This window comes from Colossoma macropomum, unplaced genomic scaffold (assembly GCF_904425465.1).
Source record: "Colossoma macropomum unplaced genomic scaffold, Colossoma_macropomum, whole genome shotgun sequence".
In the NCBI taxonomy this organism is placed as follows: Eukaryota; Metazoa; Chordata; class Actinopteri; order Characiformes; family Serrasalmidae; genus Colossoma; species Colossoma macropomum.
Genome location: NW_023494801.1, coordinates 36,653,968 through 36,677,819, shown reverse-complemented (window position 1 = coordinate 36,677,819; position 23,852 = coordinate 36,653,968). Strand labels below are relative to the sequence as shown.

The 23,852-nt window shown below is 37.9% G+C and overlaps 1 protein-coding gene across 1 annotated transcript in view; it reads left to right on the top strand.

Annotated features, from left to right (window-relative positions):
* The first annotated feature begins 1,673 nt into the window (after window positions 1–1,673).
* Window positions 1,674–23,852, top strand: part of ppl (periplakin) — a 35,741-nt gene continuing 13,562 nt past the window's right edge. The window contains exons 1-11 of the mRNA XM_036589784.1: window positions 1,674–1,872; window positions 12,080–12,176; window positions 12,772–12,926; window positions 13,938–14,058; window positions 14,682–14,807; window positions 16,707–16,739; window positions 17,457–17,618; window positions 19,613–19,720; window positions 21,158–21,253; window positions 22,697–22,819; window positions 23,447–23,593. Coding sequence (XP_036445677.1) covers window positions 1,823–1,872; window positions 12,080–12,176; window positions 12,772–12,926; window positions 13,938–14,058; window positions 14,682–14,807; window positions 16,707–16,739; window positions 17,457–17,618; window positions 19,613–19,720; window positions 21,158–21,253; window positions 22,697–22,819; window positions 23,447–23,593 — 1,218 coding nt within the window. The 5' untranslated portion in view covers window positions 1,674–1,822. The remainder of the gene's footprint in view (window positions 1,873–12,079; window positions 12,177–12,771; window positions 12,927–13,937; window positions 14,059–14,681; window positions 14,808–16,706; window positions 16,740–17,456; window positions 17,619–19,612; window positions 19,721–21,157; window positions 21,254–22,696; window positions 22,820–23,446; window positions 23,594–23,852) is intronic.

The following is a 23,852-nucleotide window of genomic DNA, read 5'->3' as shown; positions in this document are numbered from 1 at the left end:
AGTATATGACCCATATCATGCAAGTATATCCCATATCATGCAATTACACACTCTTAAGAAAGACGGTTCTTCAAGCGTTCTTCAGTAAAGAGGACCATGAGCTCTATACGCAACCATTTCATGCTTAAATGGTTCTTTGCACGGTGAAAATGTCCTCAAGATTGATTGCTGTATACGGTTCTATATACACTCTTAAAATAGGTGGTCCTTTGAGGGTTCTTACATAAAAAAGTGGTTCTATATAGAATCATAAACACTCAAAGAACCCTTTGCATGATAAAACAGTTCCTTGCATCATAAAACGGTTCTGTAGGTAGACGAAGAATGTGCCATAGCTGGTTCTACATGGAACCTAGCTGAAAATGGTTCTATGTACCACCAAAAAGTGTTCTTCTATTGTAACAATGCCAAGATTGTAACAACAGAAGAACCCTTTTGGGTGCCATATAGAACCCTTTTCAGAACCGTCTTTAGCACATTCATGCACATTCTCCATCAATTTAAAGATGCCTTTCATGATGCACAGGGTTCTTTGAGTGTTCATGGTTCTATATAGAACCATTCTCCTTATTAAAGTACCCTTGAAGAACCATCTTTTCAACAACGTAAACCGTTTTGAAAAAGGTTTTATATAGCACCAAAAAGGGTTCTTCTGTTGTAACAATGTCAAGCTTGTAACAATAGAGGAACCCTTTTGGGTGCCATATGGAACGCTTTTCAAAAACGTTTTATATAGAACAGGGTTCCTTGCAAAGGGTTCCTTGAGTGTTCATGGTTCTATATAGAACCACTTTTGTTCACTAAAGAACCCTTGAAGAACCATCTTTTTTCAACAGTGTAAAATCTTTTGCAAAAGGTTCTATATGGCACCAAAAAGGTTTCTTCTATTATAACAATGTCAAGCTTGTAACAGTAGAAGAACCCTTTTTGGTGTTATACAGAACCATTAAGGTTTCTTCTATTATAACAGTGTCAAGCCTGTAACAGTAGAAGAACCCTTTCTGGTGATATATAGAACCATTTTCTTTACTTAAGAACCCTTGAAAAAACATCTTTTTTAAGAGTGTAGAACCTTTCTGAAAATGGCCTTACATAGCACCAAAAAGGGTTCTTCTATTGTTTACAGTGTCAAGCTTGTAACAATAGAAGAACCTTTTTGGGTGCCAAATAGAACACTTTTCAAAAACGTTCTTTATCAAACCACCTATAGCACATTCTCCATCAATCAGCATGATACAAAAACTCTTAATCATGCAAAGGGTTCTTTTAGTGTCCATGGCTCTATAAAGAACCCTTGAAGAACCATCTTTTTTAAAAGTGTAGAACCTTTTTGAAAATGGTCAAGCTTGTAACAACAGAAGAACCTTTCTATTCTCTGCCAATTCAGCATTTCACCATGCAAAGAAGCATGCAAATGGTTCTAAATAGGGCTACTCTCCTTACTAAAGAACCCTTGAAGAACCCTGTTAGTTAAGAGTGCATGGTATTATATATTTAATTTTGCAGTATTATGCATTAAATACTCCACTGTATGCAGGACTCTGCGCTCTCTGCCCTCAGCTGTGTTGTTGTAGATCCAGTCTCAGTAATTATCCCATTGGACCGTTCGCCGATTGGGCGCTGGTTGGCCCCGCCCACCGGGGGCGGAGTCCAGGCCGTAATGAAACTGGGCTTGTCCGGCTGGCCGAATGACAGACAGCTGGAGGTGTTGTGCTGGGGGAAGCAGAGCGAGCGTCCCACCTGTGGAGAGCAGAATCTGAGCGCGAGAGCCTTGAAGAGCTGAAGCCCGAACCTCTGAGGACCCCGGGTTCTACCGAGCGACATGTTTAAGAAGAAGACCACGAAGAACAGCGTGACCATCACGCAGAAAAAGTGAGTCCATCCGATCTAAACCTGCACGCGAGGCTGGAGCTGGCTCCTTCATCCAGTTCTCCGCTCCACCTTAAATGGTGCAGCGGTTACATTCTGGCTCCTGAGGCGCCGGCTTGTAACTGCTGCGCCGTTTAAGGTGGAACGGAAAGTTCGAATGAGATGCCGAGTTCAGCCCTGTAACTCTACACTGCGAAGTGGAGTTGCTGTGGTGCGTTTGTGTGATTTATACCTCCTCTTCGTCCCTTCTGTGTTCGAGGGATTGGATTCACTCTCATAGGTCCAGCTTTCCAGAGTAACCACAGTTTAGTCCAAGACTAGGCTTAATCCTTGTCTGGGAAAGTGGTAAACAGGACTTTAAGGTATTAAGATAACTCATATAAAGTGGGTTTCCTGATTAAGATTAATCCTGGGACTAAAAAGGCGTGTCGGGGTAAATCCTCACTGGTGTTATACTTTGGTCCAAGACTAGGCTTAATCCTTATCTGGGAAACTGCCCCATTGTGTTAGATATGATTTACAGTGCTGAGATTACTGTCAAAAAAGTGGGTTTCCTGAGCCTAGGTTAAGCTTAATCTTTGACCAAAAGGGCAAATCACCATTGACATTGCAGTTTAGTCCCAAATTAGGTCCAGGAGATCGGGTTTGTAGTGTTAAGGTCACTTTTATGGTCCTAGATTGAGTTTAATCCTGGATTAAAAAGGTTTTTCAGGGGTAAATCCTCACTGATGTTACACTTTGGTCCAGGTCTAGTTCCAGGAGGCTGGTTTATAGTGTTGAGGTCACTTTTATAGCCCTGGACTAAGATTAATCCTGGACTAAAAAGGCTTGTCGGGGGTAAATCCTCACTGATGTTACACTTTACTCCAAGTCTAGGTCCAGGAGGCTGGTTTATAGTGTTGAGGTCACTTTTATAGCCCTGGATTAAGCTTAATCCTGGACTAAAAAGGCTTTTTAGGGGTAAATTCTCACTGATGTTACACTTTGGTCCAAGACTAGGTCTAATCTGTGTCAAAAAAGTGTAGAAAGAACACATAGGAGCTGTTATCCATGCCCAGATTAAGCCTTAGCCCAGACTAAATGGCATTTTTAATGGTAAAACACCATATGCAGTGCAGTTTAGGACAAGACTAGGCTTAATCCTTGTCTGGGAAACTGACCCAGACTTAAAGCACTGAGAGATTAAGCTTAATCCTTGGATTAAAGGGTTAAATCACTGTTGACATTGCAATTTAGTTCGAAACTAGGTCCGGGAGACTGGGGTATAGTGTTGAACACCATAGGCAGTGCAGTTTAGGCTGAGACTAGGCTTAAACCATGTCTGGGAAACCAGTTTACAGGATACTGGACACTGTAGCATTGAGTTCAACAGACTTTGAGTAAGACTGAGTTAAAGACTGCAGGAATCCTCCACTGACAGAGGGGACTGGGGGCTGGGGGTTTGTCTGGGCGTACGTTTCTCTCTGTAGGCGCTCGTTTCTACACTTCAGCTGTTCCTCAGAGGTGAAATCAGTGAACGCCGTGTCCTGTTTGTATTTTCTTGCTGAGTGCAGGGTGTGGTGGGCAGGCCCGGCTCTCTAACAGGTCGGGTCACTTCACTGCTCTGCATGCAGATACTAAAGCAAGCTTTCATTCACTTTCTCCTCCTTATCTCTGCTCTCGCACTGGAACTGGACCAGGAGAAACCCAGACAGACCCAACATATGTGTTTGTTATGACCTTTTAGTGTAGATAAGTGGTCAGGCCTGCTTTGGGCATTAGCTATTTTCAATGTGCACAGTCCGTGACAGGCTCTGTCTGTGCTGTATCATCATAAACAGGATGACACTCTGTGCTGATAGTCATCTTTAGCCTGTAGTGCCCTATTTTGAGTTGCTTTAGAGTTAAAGGAGTTGGTTCTTTCAGTCTGCCCATTGAATAGAATTATAGTTATATAATATTTCTATATTTTTCTGCTCTGTATGATATTCCTACAGTGCTCATATACTAATCTATAATACTTTTGTAGCATCCTGTATTACTCTCTAGACATCTTCTGTAATAATCTGTATAAGTCATATAGGGATCCTGTTGAAGGTCCTCTATGTCTGTAACATTATATGCTATAGTAATAACAGTATCTATAGCATTATTATAGATGTTTTTCTTTAAGGTTTGTAGTAATAAGTACTAAATTATTAGATGGGTACATACCTACATACCCACTCAAAGGTTGCCTTTATATACATTATATACATTATATTATCGATCCCAAAACTTTGCATCTCCAATTTTGTGTTTTTTTGTTTTGTTTTGTTTTTCTACATAACTTAAACATGCCAGTTGCTTTTTACACTGTGTGGAAATTTCATGATGAGTGGACAAATCTACAAAATTACCTGGAAAGAAGTTTGTTTACATTGACTTACATTAAAGCACAGTATATTTTTGCCATCTCCTGTAAAGTCTAAATGGTGATTCACCATTGCCACTGCAGTTTAGTCCAAGACTAGGCTTAATTCCTGTCTGGGAAACAGATCCATTGTCTTAAATAAGACTTAAATTACTGGAGATATGAGCTACAAATCAGTGCACATTAAAAAAAGCAAGATATAAAAGGATTACATCTCCAGATTAGGATAGAGAAGGATAAATAAATGATTTAAAATACAAATTTAATAGCATAAAGATGGAATAAAAGAGTTTTATGAAAGGCCAGTGAATGGAGACGTGCTCTAAAGCTGTCATTCCTCGCATAAATCCTTATTTTACCCCTTTAGTTAAGATTATCAGAGCAGTTTTCACACAGAAGTGCGCAAATCTGAATAAGCCTCTGCGTAAACTGGTATACAGGTGATTATAGTGAATGATTCTTGTGTAATTCGCCGTTAATGTCAGAGCTAAATGATTTGCTGGCTGTGTTTGTGCCACAGCATGAAAGTTCAGTCTGTATTTGTGGGGTTTGGCTGAAGCTGCACTGCTACAGCAGGTGATTCACATACTTCATTAATGAATTCATGACTTGATTAGTTCATTAACAGCTGTGTGAGCGAGTGAATGGTCTTTGTACGAGTGTGGATGAGTGACTGGGTGGGAAGTGAAATGGAATCTGAACAATGTGTGAGCGTGTGTGCTCCCCGCCCTGAACATTGTACCCATGTTGCTCTTCTCGTTCGGGACAGTGTTGTTTCCTTAAAGAGCCTGATTTTCTGGTCTCAGGTGAGAGTCTGACAGACTGGGTTTCAGGGTCTGACACGAGCAGGATCGGGCGTGCTGGGGTTCACATTACCGGCTGGGCTGAGGCGTTAGCTCTGATGTTCACAAAAAGGTGGAGGTTCAATGGATTTAAAGAACAAATGCACTGACTGCAGGCAGGTTTAAAGGGCCTGTATGATGGAAAAGTGCTTTTTTTCTTTGTTTTCACTATGAAAGAGTTTTAAAAATATAACATATCTCCATTTTTAGAAACTAAATTGCAAAAACAGCCAGTTTTTCGATTCATGTTTGTGATGTCATAAAAACCAGTTAATTATATGTATCCTCCTATTCAGCCTACAGCAGTTTAGCCCCGCCCACTCACACTGAAGTTGTAAGGAGTGTTTCAGCCTCGGCTGCTTCTTTAATTTAAGACACCACTGGGCAGCCAATCAGAACAGAGCTCATTTAAAAATATCAGCCTTAAAGGCGCAGTCTGTTTAATTCTAAATGATGTATCATGTAAACATGATCTGGACCTAAAATACAAGAAATATGTAGGATATTGGCCCTTTAAAGCTACTTATAAATATATATATATATAGAGTGATTCAATTAAATGATTCAAATATATTATTATTATTTAGAAGACGATTCAGTGCATCATGAAAATTAAAGCAAAATACTTTAATTTTATATAATAAAAAGTAGCACATACTTTTGAACTTTTTTGGAACTTATTTTTAATTTTTTAATCAGTGTTTAATCAGTTTAATCATGATGATTACGTGATATACGCATGTTCGAAAGTTTGGAATCACTGACCATATTAGCAATTTTTGTTGTTTAATACGCAATAATAACTTATCGCTGCTGTCGGAAACAAAACCTTGTATCTCCAAAATAGTAACTTTACAGGAGAAGGAAAAAACCTACTTTACTTTTAATGTAAGTCAATGGAACCAGACTTCTTTCCAAGTCATTTTGGGCCGTTTCTTTTGGTCCATTCATCGTGAAGTTTACACACAATGTAAAGAGCAACAATCATTTTCAAATTATGTCAAAAACTGAAAAACGACAAAAATGGAGATACAAGGTTTTCTTCTGACAGCAGCGAAATATTATGTGTACTTAATTATAATGAACTATTCCCCAAAAGGCATTTTTCAATGTTTCATTTGAAATTTCAACAATTCATTGAACAGAAAGTCATTATATCATAATATTGTATCATATAATGTAATATGTAGAGGTGGGCGATATGGCAAAAATTTAATATCGCGATACTTCAGGTAATTTTCACGTTACACGATATGTCACAATATTTATTTTTTCAGACATCTGATCATTTGGAACAGAGAAAAAAGAGCCAGCAGAGCTACATTTAAAATACCATCAGAAACTGTAAACACAGTCATTTTTATTCATTATTTGGCACGAAATTCAGTGAAACTGACTAATTTTGCTCTCTTTATCATGAAACATGCAGTTGGTCAGTGTCTACAAGCACTGATGATATACACAATATGACCAGAAAAGCATATCATATTGTGCCATAATTTATCACAATAATGATATATGTTGTCACATTGCTCAGCCCCAATAACATGAATACTATACACACAGTTTATTAGATAGTAATATGTTGCATCTATTTAATTCAATGTATAAGGTGTTCTGTAAGATTTTACCTCCACCTTTTAAATATGATGCATTCTGGATTATAATTATAACTTTATTCTTGATGTTCTACAGCTGTTTGGTCATTTTAGGATCTTCTACAGCTCTGTTCATGACTCTGGACTCATCTAACACTCTCTCAGGGGTTTTTTCACAGATTATCTGAAACGTGAAGTCGTTCAGGACGAGCAGAGTAGAATAATTTTATACATTTACCAATCCAAACTTCTGACCTTGTTCTGTAGCAGCTCTGAAGAAGTCCAGTAGCTCCAGTGTGGACCACACTTTAAAACCCCGTTCTCAGCGCTCATGGTTGTGTAACATGTTTTAATGAATCTGTTATGAGTTAAAAACGAGAAGCTGTTTATGTTGTGCTGTGTTTGTGCAGTTTAGTGGGTGTGTTGTCTGTCAGTGGAAGCCCGGCCCCAAGCCCAGCGCAGCGCAGCGCCCCAGCCCACACATGAATGAGCTCAGCTGAACGTTGGACCTGCTTTGCTTTATACAGCACACAACAAAGGCCTGGACTGCCATGAGTCATTTCTCAGTCCTACATCGAACCATAAATCCAAACGTCCAGCCCGTAGAGCTGCTCAGAGCTCGCTGCGGTGAGCGCGCGGGGGGGGGTTTAAGCTCTGCTCGGCTCGTGTGTGGATTCAGTTTTGTTGAAATGATCTTATTTGAACCAGATGTCAGAGAGAGAATTGAGCTGGGCCTAAATACATAGTTTTCTGTTTAGATCATCAATGAAGTGCTTTTGGGCTGCAGCGACAGGGGAAAGCCTGAAAATCCTCTTTGGGCTGAATCTGAGCCAAAACGTCTGCAGTGGAGCAGCACAGATGACCTGTAACACTGATATTGCAGCAGAATGGCACAGCGAGCTGACCCTTTCCTCAGAACATCACGCTGTGGGAAAGAGCACAGAAACTGTGTTTTTTATTACTTTTCTGGCAGAACGTTCAGATTTAGCTGGAAATGATGTTCACCAAACACGGAGTTGGGTAACTAGCAGAAAATAAGTGATTCAGTCCGGCACCCATTACGTCACATTAGCCCACTCATGTCCAAAAACTATATTGAGTATGAAGAGTGAAAACAACAGCTTGTTCTGAAGTTTTGAAATTTCATATACCTTAGATGAACATCTAGCTGCACTACTTTGAATCTTCTCATACTTTTATAAACAACAAAAACTGGATTTTTTAAAAACTTATGTTTATTGAAGTATTTATACATTCAAGTCAAATTACATCTGAACATCTCACCCCGTCCCCAACCTCACGCCATCCATAATATAAAACATCGGCTCAGAATGGCATTATTGCAAAATATACAATTGTCCCATAATTTACAGATGCAAAATCATGAAACATAGTCTGGTTCACGTTTAAATGAAAATGAATAAAAGAAAAAAATAAAATAGAATAATAATATCAAGAATAATGATGCTATTGATGATAATAGAACATATAAATAAATACATTTATGTATTGAACAGGTGGAATGCCCAGGTGCTGACTCAATATCTACTTCCCCAAAAAATTTCAGAAACAAATTCCATATGTTATACATTCCATATGTTTCGGTTTCATCGTATAAGTTATTCTTTCCAAAGACAGGAAGAGAACATTTCAGCCGTGTTTTCACCGAAGGTGCGCTTTTCCAGTGTGTGCTAATCAGGCGTTTCGCGTGTATTAGACAGAGATCTAGGGTCTCTGGCTACAGACCCAGAATACAATGTTTTGGACAGACGGTATTTCTTTGGAGAGAATCCTAGAAATAATTCCTATTACTCGCCTCTAAATGTCCTTTATCTCTACACTATCCCATTAATGATGAAACCCCTTTGTCCTGCACATTTTACACATGTATCTAGGATATCTGGGGTCATTTCTCTGGAGTAATATAAGTTCTCATTAACCAATTATGTTGAATCAATCTGAGACATGTGTTTATAGAGAGATGATGAGCATGCAGGCAACTCTAATTCCAGTCATCTTCACTAATATCACTTTGTAATTCATGGCTCAGAGCCAGTCTCCTAGGGTTTGATGTTTTGTTTTCTGAATCTTCTATTATGAAACATCAGTAATCACATATGGGGCTGAGAATCACTCCAAATTTTTCGATACCGATGCCAATACATAGACTGATTCCTGAACGACTTTTTTGTCCAATATCTTCTTAAAAGTGGGCGTGGCTTAAAACAGAAAGTAGGAAGTGCTTGTACTGGCGTAACAGATTGCTGAGTAATCAAGAAGTCCTGATGCTAAGGCTGTGTTCACATTACCAGGCTGAAGTGGCACAAACCTGATTTTTTGCCCTAATGTGACTCAGATCTGATGTTTTCTGAACGGTGTGGACACACAAATCTGATCTTTTCAGATCTTAGCTACGTTCACATTACAAGCCTCATTGTTCAAATACGATTTTTTGCTCAGATCTGATCTCTCTAACATGATGGTTCACACTCGTTTAGGTAAATGACTCAAATCTATCATTAATGTGAACAAACCAGTGTCCTGAGGTGATAATGAGACACATTTACAGCCAAGATGGTGAAATAAACATAAAGCGTTGTGGCTCCGAAGGTGGTTTGATTTTCGTTGAAAGGACAAAATGGCTCTTTTTAACATTTGGGTTGCGACCCCTGGCCTAGATTTTGGAAGAAGCATGTTTATGAGCTTGCAGATCTACTAAGACTGACTATGAATTGTTACAGTGGAGTTTTAATACCCAGCCTTAATCCCATGTGACCAAAAGACATAATAGAATGATAAATAAATAAAATTAACAATAAATTACATGATAAAAACTCACTTTTTTGCCAAATAGATTAATCGATTTGATTTTTTAATTTAAAATTTTCAAATTTTTTTAATTTTAAGATACAGACTACAGAATATTCCAGATAATAATGGATAAAGTCTGTCTGAATTCATCCTCAGAGACAGTTTTTTAATTTTATTTGACTATGGGTCCTCCTTCCCACACCATCCCTCAGCAGACTCTGTGTATGTATTTTTTAATGTTATTTTAGTAGATGAGTCACTCTGTCATTATTAAAGCGGAGTTGTAGCGACAGGGTTGGAGGAAAGTGAGAGTAGAACCTGTTCAGCCTGTTTGAGTTTCAGACGCCCGTATTAAGCCCTGAAACGCTGATCTCACTCACTGTTCCTCAGAGCTCGCTCACTTTCACACTGGTGTAAATTTAGCTCTGAGTGCAGTGAGCGCTCTAACAGAGCTGAGTGTGGACTGAGGGAGCTCTCTAAGCAGAGCTGCGCTGCAAAAAATGGGATCTTGTCAAGTCAAATTATCTTAAATATAGTCAACAAATCTAATATTTCTCCTGTTGAGATTGCTGTAAGCTTAATTTAAGATTATTTACTATACTTCTAGACATTTTTACTTGTTTTAAGTGATTTTATTAAGTAAAATCATCTCCCTATGTTGGCAGATTATAGTGCTTGTTGTAAGAAATGAGCTTGAAAATAGCAAAAATTATCTGCCAGTATAGTGAGATAATTTTGCTAAATAAAATGACTTAAAACAAGTGAAAAGTATCTAGAAATAAGATGGATAATCTTGTAATAAGTGCACAACCATCTTAAAATGGGAAATATTAGATATATCGACTAGATTTAAGATCATTTTCCTTGACAAGACACTATTTTTGGCAGTGTGTGAGTGTGATTGATGGGTGCAGGTGAATGTGAGCAGGTTTTTGCCCTGCAGGTAATGGCAGGTACAGCTGTGCTGGATTCTGATCAAGTTCAGTCATGCCGGCTGAGAGCAGCACCACAGTTAGGACCTTATTACAGCTCTGTACACTCCCCTACACTGTAACTGCACTCTAACTCGCCAAATCTACAACTCATTCACACTTTACTTTTAAGATCAGGCCTAAATTAAAGGTTTAGCTTGAGGGAAACCTTTAAATGGCACAGAACCTTCTTTTTATGTTTTATCCCAGGATAAAATATTAAAATTGTTCACTAAATACTCAAATCGAGCATCAAGTTAAACATCCAGCTAAATTTGAATGGGCAAAGCAAAACAGAAATGTTATAAACCACGGCTTAGAAAACACTGATCAGGTCTGTGTGGGCGTGGCCTGATATAGGACATACTTTGTACATGCATACCATGTAAGCATGATTGACAGCCCTCAGTTCAACACTCTCAGCCAGTTCAACCGTCCCAGGCTTATTACATACAGTGGTGCCTGAACATTTGTGAACCCTTTAGAATTTGTAATATTTCTGCATGAATTTGACCTAAAACTTCACACAAGTCTTAAAAGTAGATAAAGAGAACCAAATTAAACAAATGAGACCAAAATATTAGACTTGGTAATTTATTTATTGAGGAAAATGATTCAATATTTCATATCTATGAGTGAGTTTGTGAACCTTTGCTTTCAGTATCTGGTGTGACCCGCTTGTGCAGCAATAACTGCAACTAAATATTTCCGGTAGCTGTTGATTAGTCCTGAACATCGGCTTGGTGGAGTTTTAGCCCCTCTGTCCAAAACAGCTTCACCTCCTTTAGAATTTGCTGGTATAATTCAGAGTTTATTGTTCCATCAGTGATGGCAAACCGTTCTGGCCCAGATGCAGCAAAACAGGCCCAAACCTTGATACTACCACCACCATGTTTCAGAGATGGGATAATGTTTTTTATGCTGGAATGCAGTGTTTTCCTTTCTCCAAACAAAATGCTTCTCATTTAAACCAAAAATCAGTCCTTAAAAATCTCATCTGTCCACAAAATATTGTTCCAATAGCCTTCTGGCTTGTCCATGTGATCTTTAGCAGACTGGATTTTCTGTAATGCTGTACAATAAATCTGAATTGAAGTTGAATTGAACCATGTTTGTGCAAATTCCAGTGTATATTCCAATAAATTATTGGCTATTAGTTGCATTACTTTCACTGTAATTTACTGCACCATCATAACAGTAAATAACAGTAAAGTAACAGCTATACAGTGTGACTCCACAGTAACCTGCACCACCAGAACTGTTATGTAGCTGTTTTTCTGCTGTACACTTACAGAAATGAGCTGTAGTTAATCTCCTATATTATTGCATAGCAGCTGTAAAAATAACGCAACTCAATAAACAGAAATGTACCGTAAGTTCTTTTGCAGAAATAAACCATTTCAGAAGAGACAAGTGGAAACATCTGTCAGTGCTGCTTATTCAGTTACTCTGCGCTGGTTGTTGTTGTTTACAGGCTCTATAACCGTCATCTGTTTAGTCTTTTTTATCATTCATACAGTTGTTTTGTGTTGAAGTTGAAGATATTAAAGCAGCTAGTTAACAGATGCATATATGTCCTCTCCCTCTGTCCCGCAGACCCGCCACTGATCTGTCTGTTCTGATCGAGAAGCTGCAGAAAAATGCTGATAAAGTGGAAAAGCACATCACGGAAACGGAGCAGAACCTCAACAAGGCGTGTACTCGCATCACAACACTGTTCACTGCAAACTCAGCCTTTCTGTACACACATTCACAGCCTGTTTACAGTCGTAGCTTTACTATTAATAGCATTTATTAAATAATAAATATACCCCAAATACTAATGTTACACTACCTTTTCTCTTTCATTAGTTTTTTTATCTACTATAAATCATTCAATATCTACTATATTCAATATCTGCTATGAATTATTTGATGTCTACCATGAATTATTCAGTACCTACTATGAATTATTCAGTATCTACTATGAATTATTCAGCAACTACTATGAATTATTCAGTATCTACTATGAATTATTCAGCAACTACTATGAATTATTCAGTATCTACTGTGAATTATTCAGCAACTACTATGAATTATTCAGCAACTACTATGAATTATTCAGTACCTACTATGAATTATTCAATACCTACTATGAATTATTCAGTACCTACTATGAATTATTCAGCAACTAATATGAATTACTATCTACTATTAATAATTCAGTTTTGATGTCTATTGTTTTTGTGATTTTATGAAAAACAAAATATTCACATGGCAACTTCTATGCTCTGTGTTTTTATTATCAGGATGTCAGTAAGATCAATGAGGGGAAGCCTCCGCTGTATCAGGACGCCACCAACAAGTCCATCCTGAGCGCTCTGGAGCTGCTCACCAGCCTGGACGAGGACGCAGCCGATGCCAGACGCCTGCAGCACCCGCAGGCCGAGATGATCCAGCAGGAGTGAGTACAGACCCCCAACCGCGCGTGATTAAAGTCATACATCTAACTGTAAATATGATTTACAGTTCACCACAAACATGGTCGATCAGTCAAGACTTAAACCCCACCAATTAGCGTGGTGCTCACTGTGTGCCTAAATCATTACACATCTACCTCAAACTGCGTGGAGGTGTTCAGTGTCTCTAACAGACTTGGTTATGTGGGTTCTGACTCACTGTTATCTATAAACACAGTAGCAGCCTGAAGTGTGTCCGTGTCATTATTTAGGCATGCGGTTAGCGCCATGCTAATCAATTTACATACGTTTGCATTAATTGTTAGCAGCTCCAGGGCTAAAACTCAATAACTTCTGACAGCAAACGTGTCCACTGATAGCAAGAGGACAGCAGACCACTGTTGGTCCACTGTTGGCAAAGCTGGCAGCCCACTGGCTTTGCACTCAGCGTTTTCCAGGCGGCCCATTGGTGGTTAAGCAGAGTGTTGGACAAAATGCCACTTTTCATCATTCCATTTCCACTCACAGTCCAATTTACCTCTTTTTGCTTTCATTTCTTTCTTTTGCTATTCTTTGTAAAATATTTTAGTAAATAATTTATTTAATATCATCAATAAAGCTGGTTATTCAGCTGTAACCAACCTGGCACAGTGTCAGCAACATTTACAACTAAATAATTTTACATTAGACCTAGCCGTTCATTGTTTGTAATTATTGTCTTAGCATATTTTCCAAAATAAAAGTCTGTGTGCATTTAAAATCTGTTTGTGGACATTTAAATATAGTTAAACCTTGTATGAAGGACAGTAATCTGGGTGGGCCGAGGGTGGACCAGCAGTGTGGGGTGCTGACCTTATCAAGCCAGCGGACCGATATATGCGGACCAATGATTGACTATTTAGTGCAGACCTGATTTTCGCTGAACTACAGCTTTAACCTTATGTTGCACTACTGTGGACTGAAAGGTGATTAACCCATATTTACTTTAACACGTTGTTGTCGTTTTTATTTCTCAGTATGAAGCAGCTGCGCGAGCGTGTGATGAAGCTGAGGGACGAACACAACCACATTTACCACCTGACCCGCTCTGAGGGGCTGCCCAGCGTCAACTGGGGCAAAATCATCGACGAGAAGCTGGTGAGTAACCATGTGTCACACCCTCCCTCACGTTCTCTCACTCCCCCCCTGATTCTGTGGAAATTAAAGGAAAATGGCAGCAGATTCCCAACTAATATCTACAAGTGAAAACCTGTAAATCTTTACATGCTTGTAATAGGAGCCAATGGGCAGCTGCTGAATTCAATGTATGAACTACAGTCTTAAAGAAGGTGGTTCTTCAAGGGTTCTTTAGTAAAGACAGTGGTTCTGTCTACAAATCTATCTATCTATCTATCTATCTATCTATCTGACTGTATCTATCTATCTATCTATCTATCTATCTGTCTATCTATATCTATCTGTCTGTCTGTCTGTCTATCTATCTATCTATCTATCTATCTGTCTGTCTGTCTGTCTGTCTATCTATCTATCTATCTATCTATCTATCTATCTAAGCATGCAAATGGTTCTTTGGGTGTTCATGTTTGTATGTAGAACCGTGTTCTTCACTAAAGAACCCCTGAAGAACCATCTTTTTAAAAGTGTATATGACTGCATATAGGAAGTTGGTCTTCTGAGAAAACAAAGTACTGACATGCAAACATGGTGTGTGTGTGTGTGTGTGTGTGTGTGTGTGTGTGTGTGTGTGTGTGTTTAAACAGGCAAATCTCAACAACAAAGGGTTTGGTCAGGACCTGCCCACCATCGAGAATGAAGTTGAGGAGCACAATATCTTTCACAGTGAAGTGGAGGCTTTAGCTCCTTACATCACCGCTGGAGACGACAGGGTGAATTAATATGTTATAATAATAAACACTGTAATATGTGAACTAACAGATCATTCTCACACTCTGCTGGTCAAAAGTCTGGAACCATTGGGCCTCATTCTCCAGTATCTTCCTAAGTTTGTTCTTAAATGTGTTCCTGATAATGGTCCTAAGAAAAAGTCCACGTCAGATTCATGGCGTGTTCTTAAAGCGCAGAACGGTTCTCACCTTTGTGCTCTTGAACTAATCCCAAATAAGAGAACATCAGTGAATGACCGAGTCTTCGCCAAAACTGCGTGAGTGGGTTTACGAAGAAATTTCTTCTTTAGAACAGCTGGTGAATGAGGCCAAATGCTTTCAATAAAATGAAACCAAATGTGTTGCAGATAACTCTGAGTAATACTTAATAATTAGTGGGAAGCTGGAAAAAATGAGAAAAATTCAGAATTTTCTAAAATTATAAATACTGAGAAAGCTGTACAATATCGAAAAATAATACCCAGAATGAAGTTCTAATAAAATTAATATCCAGAATGAAGTTCTAATAAAATTAATATCCAGAATGAAGTTCTAATAATATTGACATCCAGAATGAAGTTCTAATAATATTAATATCCAGAATGAAGTTCTAATAAAATTAATATCCAGAATGAAGTTCTAATAAAATTAATATCCAGAATGAAGTTCTAATAATATTGACATCCAGAATGAAGTTCTAATAATATTAATATCCAGAATTAAGTTCTAATAATATTGACATCCAGAATGAAGTTCTAATAAAATGAATATCCAGAATGAAGTTCTAATAAAATGAATATCCAGAATGAAGTTCTAATAATATTGACATCCAGAATGAAGTTCTAATAATATTAATATCCAGAATGAAGTTCTAATAATATTGACATCCAGAATGAAGTTCTAATAACATTAATATCCAGAATGAAGTTCTAATAAAATGAATATCCAGAATGAAGTTCTAATAATATTGACATCCAGAATGAAGTTCTAATAATATTAATATCCAGAATGAAGTTCTAATAATATTAATATCCAGAATGAAGTTCTAATAAAATTAACATCCAGAATGAAGTTCTAATAATATTGACATCCAGAATGAAGTTCTAATAAAATGAATATCCAGAATGAAGTTCTAATAATATTGACATCCAGAATGAAGTTCTAATAACATTAATATCCAGAATGAAGTTCTAATAATATTAATATCCAGAATGAAGTTCTAATAAAATTAACATCCAGAATGAAGTTCTAATAATATTGACATACAGAATGAAGTTCTAATAAAATTAACATCCAGAATGAGGTTCTAATAAAATTAATATCCAGAATGAAGTTCTAATAAAATTAATATCCAGAATGAGGTTCTAATAAAATTAATATCCAGAATGAAGTTCTAATAAATATTAACACCCAGAATGAAGTTCTAATAATATTAATATCCAGAATGAAGTTCTAATAAATATTAACATCCAGAATAAAGTTCTAATAAAATTAATATCCACAATAAACATCTTATAAAATTAACATCTGTAATGAGGCTCTAATAAAATAAATATCACGATTATCTCATATTTCATAGGTGGTGACAAAATCTGGAGTCATAAATTATTTTTTTTTAAATTACAACGAATATAAAATTAGTGTCTTATATATTGTTTGATAACTTCCTGTTGTTCCTAGAAGGCATCTAATATGGAATAAAGATCTGAAAATATCTTTTTGGTGTATATTTTCTATTTAAATCTGTGTTTTATAAGTTATTATTGTGTATAAAGTAAGAGAAATAAATACTGCAGGTGCTTCCAAACTTTTGAACAGTAGTGTCTGTTTAAGTTGAACTGAAAGTGTCTGAAATGAGTCAGATCAGTGTGTTTGACTCTGACTGTGCTGTTTGTGTTTCAGGACTATCAGCAGCAGAAATACAACAAACTCATGGTAAAGCTCGACTCTTCTGCTTCACTGTTTTTCTAGCAGTGGGTTTAATCAGAGTTTAGAGACGTTTCCTCTCTCGCCGCTAACCCGCCCAGCCAGCTGCTCTGAGATAAGAAAGCCTGATGAATTTGAATGAGAACTTAATCTGTGTTACAGGATCTGTTCCACTTGTAAACATTTACCTTTCATATTTGCCCATTCAAAACACCATTGACAGCGCTGGCTCTGACACTGGAGAGTACTGTGTGATTCAGCTGACTCCTATTTGCTCCAATAACTTCTCTTTAACCCTTAGAAGTCTGGAGTTATCGCTGTTTGATTTACTTTGCATAATTATTTACATGCATTTACATAATTACACATATTAATTCTATATTTACATTTGATTTCTGACTTTTTTCTGCTTGTTTTGATGTCAGAAAATGAGAAAATGCGCAGAATGGATGACAATAACTTGTCATTAAATTCAAATAATATTAAAATATCTTCTCTTTTTCTTACAAACACAAATATGTATGGATTTACAGTTTAAAAAAATTGCACTTTCACACCAACTATCAGAAATAATTCATATAAAACTACAACACCAACAATAACTGGGACTTTTAAGTGGTTAAATGGTGTTGGTTTGTATCTGAGGGTATAAATATGTTGGTATTGTGTATTATTTTAAGCAATGTTGGTGAAGAGGTCACCATTTTTGTGTTTTTCTCCATGAAGGCCAGCTCCACTGCCCGGCAGAAGAACCTCCTCAGTCTGAAGGACTACATGCAGCGCTGCACTAATGAGCTGTATTGGCTGGACCAGCAGGCTGATGAGCGCATCGGTTACGACTGGAGCGACGCTAACCTGGACTACCCCGCCCGCAAGAGACAGTACGAGGTACGGCAGGGGTCTTTATGACCACCGGTAGGCAGATGTGTCTGTGTAGTGCTTGAATTATAATCAACACATGTTAAAAATGTAGAATAAGATAAGATGATTATTAGTCATGTGAATAAATATCATTAATACTTTATTGTAACAAATTGCAAACGAGACTGAAATGAGTCCAAACCTTCAATGAACTTTTAAAGAAGGGGGCCACTAGCCACGTGGTCTGCTGAAAAGATGCGGCGAAAAAAGTGTCCCGTATGTTTTTGCAAGTATGGATTTTTTGTCATCATAAACCACTACTATTACAACAAATAATAATTATTTATAATTAAAACAGTAGTAGTAGTGTAGTAGTAATACAATTAACATTTTAGGGACTTTTATTGTGATAGCATTAGCTTTCTTGCTGAACAAGAGTGAGGTCGGGGAACTTGTAAAGAGAAGAATTACACTCTGTAATGTCATCTGGGTTTCTCAAACACTAGAGGGCGCTCCAGAGCAGGTCCAAAATGAATGGGTTAAAATGGAGCTTTTGACCAAAATCATAGTTTGTAAATGCTGAAACATTTTTAATGTAAAATAATACGATAATTTCCTGAACACAGAGCAGCATAAAACATTTTAACACTGCTGTTATATTTTTAAGAGCTTTTAAACTCGAGTTATAGGAGTTTAAAACAGAGCCTCATGTACGTTCATGACGTCAGTGAGCGCGAACAGCCAATGAGCTGCTCCGCTCGCCAACCAATCAGCACTCAGCAGCAGTAATGTTAGTGTCCTGCTGCCCAAAACCCATTTGCTGTAGAAAAAAGGTTACAAACAGGTGAGATTTCTTTGTTTTTTTAGTGAAATACAAACTTCTACTTTCTAAAATTGAAGGAAAGTTCTGGTTTCAGTGACTAGAGACAATTTTATCTTTTCATTTTTAGCCGTTTAGCTCAGTTTACTCCCATTCATTGAGGACTCGCTCGAGGGCGCCCTCTGCTGTTTAGCAGTCCCTTTTTTCATATTACTGGGGGGTCTCTGGTGAGGTTATTGTGGGCTGGTAGAGCATGTAAATCTGTTTTCTCAGATGAAAAATGTGAAAAATGTGCATGTATTATTATATATTATACGTATATAAACTTTTAGTGTTTGCTTTTAACATCGTAATTAACAGTTAACATCGTAATTAACAGCTGATTTTATAGAGGGGTATGTTGGGTAACCAGCCACAGTGGCTTTGGGTGAAGCTATTCTACTCGTCAGGTGAAAACGTGAAGCCTCAGAAAAGCTAAAAAAAACAGATTTGGAGGTTGGATTTAGGGATAAATTGTAAATATATGACTGGCTGTGATGCTTGTGATGTTTGAAACCCCTGACTTAAAGAAATTCTTCCACAAAAGAATCTGTCTTATGTTTATTTCTTTGGTTTGCGCGTCTAAAAGACTAATGTGGCTAATGTGGCTAACAACCACATTGCATTGGGTGAACTACATGCTTCATCACACTTTAGATGCAAAGTAATCTCAAACTGTATCACAGACAAAATTCAGGCCTCCAAATGGCCACTGCTAGTGTTTTAGCTATGCTAACGTACTTTAGCCCACTGTTTCTCAGCCCTGGTCCTGGAGGCCCACTGTCCTGCACTTTTAGTGTTTTCCCTGCTCCCAACACACCTAACCAACTAATCAGCTCATTACCAGCCCCTGACTGAGTTACTGTGGGTGCTAAAGCAGAAGAAGCTCTAAAACGTGTAAGGAACTGAGAAACACTGCTTTAGTCCATGTTTATAGATCACAGTGAGTCATACAGTGTCAGAAACCACATCATCAAGTCTTTTAGAGATACTGAACAGCTCCACAAGGTTTAGGCATGCAGTTAGCACCACGCTAACCTGGTGGCTGAAAGCTTCCATTAATTGTCTGCTACATTAGCATTGTAGCTTCAGCACAGAAAGAAGCAGGAAAAGGAGGGAAATGACAGCGCTAACAGTCACATGTGTCGCATTTCTCTAACAGAATTTCATCACTAAGTGCCTGGAGTCCAAGGAGACGACCGTCACGAAGCTGAATGATGATGGAGAGAAGCTCATCGCACAGGACCACCCAGGGAAGAACGTCATCGAGGTACCACCAAGAAAATATCATTTGTAAACAGTCATTAGATTAGATTAGATTAGATTAGATTAGATTCAACTCTATTGTCATTGTGCAGAGTTCAGGTCCAGAGCCAATGAAGCGCAGTTAGCATCTAACCAGAAGTGCAAAATACAGTATTATTTACATATAAAGTGCAGAAGGACGGTAAATATAGATAAGCAAGTATAAACACAATATATACATATACTGAGTGAGTGGAGAGCGTACAAATGTAGGTAGTGGTGGGCAATATGTTCAGAATTACATCACAATACTCTCTTTTTAATGAAACATCCGGATGGTCCAATACATCCACAGTATGTTCAGAAAAGTGTGTAGTAATGTAATTTGTCATGATAATGATGCATGGTGTCATACTGCCCACCTCTAATTGCAGGTACTGAATAATCATGTGATTCCCGAGTCTAAACATGGCTGCTTACAGAAAAGTCACATATATTTCACATGTTAAGTGTTCAAAAACCATTTTTTTTTTCATGTTTTATATATATATATATATATATATATATATTTTATATATATATATATATATATATATATATATATATATATATATATATATATATATATAGTGGAGTGAAATTACGTTTCTCCTCCAGGATCAAGGTGCAATATCCTTATTCTCCTGTGTAATTAATGTGACTCTTTTCTGTAAGGGAACGACTATCTTTATATCTTTGACTGTGATGTAGTGATAAATTACACTATCATCAAGAAATCTGTCTTCTAGTTCAGCAAAAAGTCAAAATTTTCACAGTTTCAGACACAAATGTAGTCAATCAGCCAAGATAGGTTTGGTGTCCGAAGTTCGCTTCTTCAGTTGTACACTTTAGCTACGAGGCTAACATGCTAGGTAATGGCAGTTTTTATGCCCAAATCATTTAACATTTACGTTTATGGCATTTGGCAGATGCTCTTATCCAGAGCGACTTACAATTTGATCTTTTACACAGATAGGCCAAGGTAGTGTTAGGAGTTTTGCCCAAGGACTCTTATTGGTATAGTATAGGGTGCTTACCCAGGCGGGGATTGAACCCCAGTCTACAGTGTAGAAGGCAGAGGTGTTACCCACTACACTATAAATCATGGTTTAAGGCTGGTTTCTGTGGATTTAAGCGTGCAGTTAGCACCATGCTAATTGGTGTGGTTCCATTAGTTGCTAGCTACATTAGCCTCGTAGCTCCTAGTGACAATAAACATGTCTTGGCTAACTGGCTGCACTTGCTGTAAGGAGAAAATTGGGTAAAATTGTACTATTTTTACAAAGCTGTCACTTTATTAGGCTGCAAATGAAACATATATTAAGACAAGATAAGTGAAGCCTGTGTTTGTTGCGGGGCTGATTCTTCTGTAATTCTGTAGTGTCCATAGACTGTGCGTATCTGAAACGTGTGTTGTGTTCAGGCCCATATGGAGGCTGTCCATGCAGACTGGAAGGAGTATCTGAACCTGCTGATCTGTGAGGAGAATCACCTCAAGCACATGGATGAGTACCACAAGGTGAGGAGGACACAGAGAAAGGGCTGATTTTGATGCATCAAACCATCCGATCAATGAATTTCAAAATTCATACATGAAAATTGTAGGATAAGTGCTCTTTAAAGGAAATCTAACAATGGCAAAAAGTCTGGTAGCCGTTTTCTTTCAACTTTATAGACTTAGGCCCAATCCCATTACACCCCTCGCCCCTACCACTTACTCCCACCCCTCTGTTCTGCGTGTTCATGTCTAGGGGTAGGGTGTCCCGATTCTTGTTGAGATAGAGGGGTAGGGCGAAGTGTTGGGGCTACATGACCCTCCAAACAGAGGTTTTTCAGAGACTCCAAACAGAGAGATATGAGAATAAAAGAAAAACCAGCAAGATGGAGAACAAGAGACCAAAGAAACCCACAAACGTGAGAATTTTCTCTGTTAAAAAATGACAATAACCATCATATTATCTTAGTTTAATGTCGTTTCAGTGTATTATGGTCGTTTTCTTTATAACAAGCAAAGCAAAATTGCTAATATTATGCTGATATCTTGGTAGCTAGCTAAATTTCCCATTCCACCTTAAATGGTGCTGCAGTTACATTCTGGCGCCTCAAGCATCAGAACCACCATTTAAGGTGGAACAGGGAAAATTCGAACGAGAAGCTGGTGAATATCTGACTTCAGCTTCATATCACTGAAGAATTAGTGGTGGGTGATAATAAATAATTGCCCCCCTCTTTGAAGGCATATGATGCCCTAAATGTAACTAAAGCCCAGCAGTGAGGAGCTGAACTTTACCCTCCTCTGCTGTCACTGCAGACTGGCAGGGTCGCCTACAGAGCAGCGCTGGTAGCTGTTAATGAAGTGATGCTCTTTTTATTTGAGGGTCCCATTTCAGAGGGAAGATTTCTACCACTACTCTGTAACTCAGTTCCAAGGGGCAAAGAGACACTCGGAAAACAAGGGATAGGGGTAAAAATAAGTAATGAGACTGGACCTAAGATGTTTTAAAGAATATAATCCAATAAAATATTTGTTTCCCTGTAACTCTGTTGTCAGATGAACTAGGTCTCTCTCTGTGTAAAATGTTCTTGAGCTGCTAGCGAGCAATAGGGTGAAATGGTGAGGGGTGAGAACCCCCTGCTGTGAAAAACAGTTCACACCTCTCCACAAAGACGGCTGTGCTGAGATAAAACGGACAACGGTGGCTTTCTTCATATCAGACACTGTACAGCTGACACAATAAACACACAGCATTCAAACACAATAAACACAATGTTGTTTTGCTTGCTCCCCCTACAAAAGATGGAAATCCAGTCCGCCCCTGGTTGTGTAAACCTAACACATTTCTATAGAAGAAAAAATGTATAGTTCACTTCAGGGACCTCAAAAAGCAGAAAATGTGTGTTGTGTCTGCTGTGAAGAGGAGTTAAAGGTCACAGTTTAACTGGTTGATTTTATACTGTGCAGTTTAACAAAGAGGCCAGAGACACTCAGGACCTGCTGAAGCGACTGGAAACTGAAATCCACCAGAAGTACAATCCAGAGTTTAAAGACATGTACCAACTGGAAGGACTTCTCACTGACCTGGGGGTAAATACAGTTTACAGTCATTCAGTTTCACTAAGATTATCTGTATGATCTTTGTTTTGGGTTTGCGATGAATGAAGTGTGTGAGCTGAGTCATTATCTACTATGAATAATTGAGTAACTACTATGAATTACTCACTTTTTACTATGAATTATTCAGTATCCACTATTATTTAGTATCTACTATGAAATATCAAGTGTCTACTATGAATTATTCAGTAACTACTATGAATAATTCAGTAACTAGAATGAATTCAGTATCTACAATTAACTTTTTAAGTATGTACTGTAAATTATTCAGTATCTACTATGGGTTACTCAGGATGAACTATGAATTATTTAGTAACTACTATGAATTGTTCAGTATCTACTGCGAATTATTCAGTATCTACTATCTAATATTAATTATTTAGTATTTATTATGACTTATTCAGTATCTAATATGAATTATCCAGTATCTTCTTTGAAGTTTTCAGAATCTACTGTAAATTATTCAGTGCCTACTATGAATTATTCAGTATTTACTGTAAAACTAGTTTAAACTAGTAGTAGTAGTAGCGTTGAGGGGAGTAAGTCTATGGAACGTCTTCAGAACCTGAACATGCTCTCTGCTCTGTGTGTGTTTATTAGGACCAGGCGAAGGCCATGGATCACTTTGATGAGCGAGTGAAGGCTCTGCAGAACCGCAGCCTGCAGGTTCTCCCACTCAAGTACCGCAGAAACCCTCCTCAGAAGCTCCTGCCCGTGGAGGCGCTGTGTGAATTTGACGCAGAAGAGGTACTGTGTGTTTTAACCACTTAAAGTTCCAGGCTTATTACGTACTAAGACCTATTGTTCAGTAACTACAGGGACTTCAGCGCAAACTGGCTGAGCTGTTCGTAGATCATAGAAGTGTGTAAAACAAATTGAGCCCGCTGGTGAGTGCTGGGCATTAAATGTGCTGTTTTGTATGTACATGTAAAGATGAACAATATAGTGCAAACAGTACAAATTAAAGTGTTACCTAGACTTGCTTGTGTGTTTCCTGACACTATGT